Source organism: Macrosteles quadrilineatus, unplaced genomic scaffold, assembly GCF_028750875.1.
Source record: "Macrosteles quadrilineatus isolate MER2022 unplaced genomic scaffold, UCM_ALF_1.0 Scaffold_335__1_contigs__length_96502, whole genome shotgun sequence".
Classification (NCBI taxonomy): Eukaryota; Metazoa; Arthropoda; class Insecta; order Hemiptera; family Cicadellidae; genus Macrosteles; species Macrosteles quadrilineatus.
This window is the reverse complement of record NW_026542928.1, coordinates 90,504-96,503: the sequence shown is the minus strand read 5'-3', so window position 1 is coordinate 96,503 and position 6,000 is coordinate 90,504. Positions and strand designations below refer to the sequence as shown.

The 6,000-nt window shown below is 33.1% G+C and overlaps 1 protein-coding gene across 1 annotated transcript in view; it reads left to right on the top strand.

Annotated features, from left to right (window-relative positions):
• Positions 1-546: 546 nt before the first annotated feature.
• The window catches only part of LOC128982437 (serine/threonine-protein kinase Genghis Khan-like), a gene marked incomplete at its 5' end in the record, with an annotated part of 35,521 nt that continues 30,067 nt past the window's right edge, over positions 547-6,000 (top strand). Inside the window, 4 exons of the mRNA XM_054401396.1 lie at positions 547-671; positions 1,830-1,938; positions 2,471-2,619; positions 4,178-4,284. Of these exons, the coding sequence (XP_054257371.1) occupies positions 547-671; positions 1,830-1,938; positions 2,471-2,619; positions 4,178-4,284 (490 nt within the window). The remainder of the gene's footprint in view (positions 672-1,829; positions 1,939-2,470; positions 2,620-4,177; positions 4,285-6,000) is intronic.

The following is a 6,000-nucleotide window of genomic DNA, read 5'->3' as shown; positions in this document are numbered from 1 at the left end:
CAGGTTAGCTCGTTCGCTACGCTCACTCGCCTCCAGGTTGAAGTTCGTTCGCTACGCTCACTCACCTTTTGGTTGCAAATTAGCTGTTGTCATAAATGTAAAAGAAATAATAGTGCTGCACCCTGTTGGTAATCCTTGTAACTATTAAAGTTATTAAACTATTAACTACGCTATTGAACATCATAGAACAGAACCAACTTGTTTAATTGAAACAGCTGTTAAGATTCATTAATTCCATTTCTCATAAGGTTAACATGGGAAACTCCAGAGCCACTGGGGCGGAGCCCTTTTAAGAATTTCGAAACGGGAAATAGTTTACGTCCGATTCGCATACCTACAGAATTTACACACCAAATTTCATAACGATCGGTGAAGTCGTTCCGGAGGAGTTTGCAGACAAACACTGTGACACGAGAATTTTATATATTAGATTTAAAAGCTGTGGTCGAAGTAGACGTACAATATAATCTATGATATACTGCAAGTAACAATAAACTGGATCTTACACTCTTGCATATTAGAAGATTAACTAACGCTTGTTTGCAGATGAGCGATGAACTGAGCAGGCTACAGTCAGAGAGGAGGTTAAGAGAAGATGAGTACGAGGAGTTGAGAACCAAACAAGAGGCCATAGCTCAGTGGGAGGCACAGATTACAGAGATCATACAATGGTAACAACTTTTGTTAATATTTATATAATATCTTTTATGTATTTTTACTTGTAGTCTATGGACCAATCTGTTAAGTAAGTTGCTGATATACTTCTACTCTAGGTCTGGTGTAGATAAAATTAATTCTAAAGGGAAAATGGAATATAATAACATAATATCTAGTTTATTGTTTCATGTTGTCTTTTTTTTACAAATATCTTACATCTTTTAAAAATCTGAATCCAGAGGCCCCTAGATTCCCTAGAAAGTTACACAAAATAAAAATGATATTTCGTTCAGATGACTTTTCAGAGTAGGTTCTTTCTCTAAAGCTTAAACCCATCTATGAGGGGTGTGTGAAGCAGATTTGAATCGATGCAACTCGATTCAGAGCAACACGGAATTTTCCTATTCATCCTTGTCAATGGAGTGAAGTAATAATAATTAAAATTTACCCTATTTGTGTAATGCAAATTTTTGTTGATGTGGTAGTAAGCCTATTCATACATATGACATTTTATATGACTTTTAGGTGAAAAAATATTTATTTTCAATCATATATGACGTTACTGAATCCGTATCTATATACTTTATTGATTCAGTAGGCCTATCCATGATTCAATAATGTATATGGATACGGATTCAATAACATATGGCCCGGACTAATTCCCTCATGAATCAAATCGTTTTTTTTATCACCACTGAATGGTATCGCAATTTGATGCATCAAATCAAATGGAATTGGAATTTTGATGCATCTTCAATGCATTGCTCACCCCTACCATATATTAGAATGAGTGCTGTTTTCGTTGTAACAATGTTAACAGAGCCAGCCACATGGATTTGCCTTGAATAAAACTTGACGTTTCAAAATTATTTATTTTATAAAACAAAATGTTTAACCAATTTTTCCTTTATTTAGTACCTAATTTAGTTTTAGATTTAGATCAATTATAAATATTTCTTTTAGCTTGTTAAAATTTGTGCATTAATGTTGGCCAAATTATTACCATATACTGTAATTTTTTTAAAACAAATGTAAATTAAATCTTTTAGATATTTTTACTGTACAACTTCTAGTAACTTATTGTCTAGTTAATTTTCTTTATAAGATGCTGTACCGGTAGCTGTAGTAGTTGAAATGAAGTCTTGTACTAACCCACCTATTGTATGTATCAGGGTGAGTGATGAGAAGGATGCGAGAGGCTATCTACAAGCACTTGCCACCAAGATGACTGAAGAGTTAGAGTTCCTAAAACATGCTGGCATAGCCAACGTCCCCACCTCGGTAAGTCCCTACTGACAATCAGCGTAAAGTTGTCAGAAACACTCAGGGGGGTTCAATTTTAACGCGGGACGTTGTTAAGGCTCAATTCTGATGTAGGTTCTTACTACCAAGTTATGAAGATTGTGAGTTATAAAGATCTTATCTTACAATTTCTGAAGATTTGGAGGTTGAATTTGCCAAAAGCCACTCTTGTTGCTTAGGATTTCATTTCAGCATTAAGCACAAGTTATCTGTATCTCAAAACTTTGAGTACAAGTTACGCTTAGGATTTAGTCTTGGAAAATCATTCCATTAACCAATATTTACTAACATCTATTGGCATTTGTAATCAAATATCTATCAAGAGTATATTCCCATGTTTTTGGAGTCCTAAGGTTATAAACGGAGGGTACAAATATTTTTTTTTTTACTATATTTTTTCCTTGGCAATCAGTAAAAACTTGTAGGTTGTTTTTTCCTCGTTGACAGTTATTATCACTTTTAAGTCAAGACCGTGGATTAATCCTGTTGATTAACCTGTTGTGATTCCCAGGACAAAAATTGGAGGAATCGTCGGTCGCAGAAGCTTGAGAAGATGGAGTTGTTGAATCTACAGAGCAGCCTTCAGTCAGAGATACAAGCCAAGACCGCCATCAGTGAGGAGCTTAGCAAGACCAGATCTGATCTTGTGGCCTCTCAGAAGTAAGTCCTTCATTGGTTGAGGTTGCTGTGAAACCGAAAATGAAAACATTCATCTACGAGGTTTTATCATTCGAAATAACCTATTGTTAATTTTATGCTAGGGTTAGATCACAACCGAATATTACTGTAAGTAAACCTAACCTGTGAAGTAGGGATGGACGAGATTGGATTTTTAGTTCGAGACGAGACGAGATTTTTTATTTCTCATAACATTTTGAGACGTGACGAGATTTTTTATTTTTCATAAAATTTCGAGACGAGATCGAGACGGGATTTTCCTTCTCATACACAACGGGAAATGTACGTTCAAAATTTTTACCTGATTTTTTAACATTGTTAGATGACTGTTTAAATACAAAAATAATGATAATAGGCAAGAATATTTACAATCTTTTATTAAAAAACATCAGCATAACATTTTTTTATTAATCACGCCTAACTTATTAAAAATGCCTACGATTAGGAAACATCATGATATCAGTTAGGATATCAGTTAGGATAGAGTTCAACTTATCCTAAAATAAAATAAATCATAAAATAAAAGCAATATTAAGTTTTATAAAATAGTTACTTGTTTTGACTTTTTATAGTAATAAAACATTTCTCACACTGCTTACACTTTACAAAACTTCTCGAATGTTATTAAAGTAATATTATTAAAATAATTAAAGGAATATTTACATTTAAAGAATTAATTAAATAAGAACGCCTTCACAAAGGAAACGCAACTACAACACGCTCCTGTATTGCGGGTATTGCATTGACTTTCTGCAGGCGTTTTTTATTTTTTTTATTTTTTTTTTTTTATTCCTGTCTCGGTAAAAATCTCGGCCAAAAAGAAATCTCGTCTCGTGTAACGAGATTTAAAATTTCCTGAAAATTTCCCGAAATTTCGAGACTTGACCATCCCTACTGTGAAGTGATGTAGCGGCAATGAGTCACCTAGCAACAAGAAAAAGCCATATCTGGTTGACAAGCTGAAACGGTAAAAGTTTTACGTGGTCACAGCACAATTTAGATAATCTTCTGAGGTCATGGTGAAATCGTGAACATCACCTGTGATGGCCACGGAATTGTTTATTTTTCAATCGTGCATCTTCTCAAACGCTTTTCTCGATCACAGAAATATACGCTTGGCTCAGCTCGACTTAACCCGAGCTAGGGGAGCCACTGACACATAGTAAAAAGGTGTCACACCTGGCAACTGGGAAAAATTGAATTTTTTCTAGGGGTAGTGTGGCGATCTTGAATAACTAATCCGGACAACGGATATTAAGTGAATTATTTCATGTAAAGTTCCTATTTGTGTATATTTGGCCCCTTACTCAGATTTTCCCTCAGTAAACCCAGTTCCTTAAAAAAAGAGTTTGTCACAGTTTTTTTCAGGTTTAATTATTTAATTGTTTAAAATGCTGAAGGGAAACATAAAGCAAGTGTAAGCACAAATTATTTACCTGGCGAGACAAGGATTGTCGAGACTTATTAGCAGGAACACGATGAATTTTGTTACACATTCAAAGACATGTGTAATTGTATATTAATCAAGTTCTGTTTACAGAGAGTTGCGAGACTTCAGGCAGCGTTACGACAGCATCTCTCACGAACTGAAGCGCAAGGAGATGCAGATTAAGGAGTTACAAGGTCGTCTGGACTCAGGCGAAGGATGTGAGTAAAGACGCTTGCATGCTCTCGCCTCTGCTGTAGTTGTAGCCGCTTGCTGTAGCCCTATAGTCAACGGACACTTAGTAACAACTTCTAGTCATTTTACCTAATGGATTCTTACTTAAAGCTAGTCAAATAGTAATGTAAACTGTGATAGTAAGTGGTACTCAGTTGTAACTTGTGGTGTGATTGATATATACTCAGTTGGATTGAATGAGTAGAGTAATTGTGTGGAATACTTCCATACTTGTAAATAAAGAGGTTTTCTAAGTATTCGGTGAAACCAACTATTGTCTTCTGGGGAAACATAAGTTTGGTTTCATTATTTAAAAAACATAACCAAATCAATTTTGTAAGGAATGTTGTTGGGTTAACAGGCTTGCCTGAATGGAATAGAATGAATTTTGGCCCAAGAAACTTCAAAACCTTGTACACAATGAGTTACATATTTCACAACTTCGAAGTCATCTTGGACCAGATGACAAATACCTAAATGTTGAACTAAAACTTCCTTTGTAGAGAATTCTGTGTATGGTGAAATATTTTAATTGTGTACAGTTAAAGTTTCCAGTATGGTCTCTTTCCCATTCAGATAAAAATGGTATTCCAACAACAATCCTAAAAACTTAGGCCATTGTCTTCTATTATGTTTATTTATATATGTGGGCACTCCCACATATTTATTTCAATCTTTTCTCTTCACTCTCAAAATTTATTTATCACTTACATTCTCTTCCCAATAAATTATTTTTATTTAGTTTTTCTTATTTCTCGAAGACAGAAAATTATTTTTCAGGAGTTCCAGTTTTAGTTAATTAATTATGTATTGCTATAATATTGTAATTTTTTATCAATCAATAAAGCATTGATATCATCCAACTTGTTTTTTAAATAACACCTTAATAAATATAATAACCCCTAAATATAAAACCCCTTGTAAAGCAAGATAAAGTTATTTTGTTCAAAACAATTCTAAACTTGTCTTAATATTTTACTTGTTTCCATCTCATAACGTTGTTTATTACACAATCCTTAGATGAGTACTGTGCTTTTGTTACTTTAAAAATCAATTTAAAACTGTTGCTCTTTTATTAACCTTGGTTGATCCGCTCCTGGTTAATCGAGGTTTTACTGTATAGACTTTTTGTGATGCTGCATGTATTTTTTCACCAAACATTAAATTATTTTATAATAAAAGTATATGAACTAACCTTGTGGTGTGATAAATTGATGGTGATAGAATTATTTATTTTTTTACTTTGGTTAATTTTGAGTCCTTCCATCTTTTCCTCAAAACTCTATAAAATAGTGCATGTACAATAGACTACTACTAGTACTAGATATTAATAATATATATATATCCTCTACAGTATTTTAGAAATAAACTTTGTTTACATTTGTAGTTTTTCTCTCTCCTTTGTTTTTATTTTCCATTCACCAAGTGTATTTATATTAATCTGTTGTATAGTTTATGGTTAATTTAAAATGATTGATTTTTTCTCAGGATTGTTTAGAAAAAGAAAGAATGAGAATGATATCATTTAATTCTTGTATGTCAATTCTTGGTAAGAAGAAATCTTTATAAACAATAGTCTGTATTTAAAATGGGGGTTATTTGTTGTTAATTTCTCCTTTGATACCCAAAAACTTTGGTTTAATAATTGTTTGTAATTCAACAAAACTTTATGTTTTGATTTTTTAGCCTTGGGTTTATGTGAA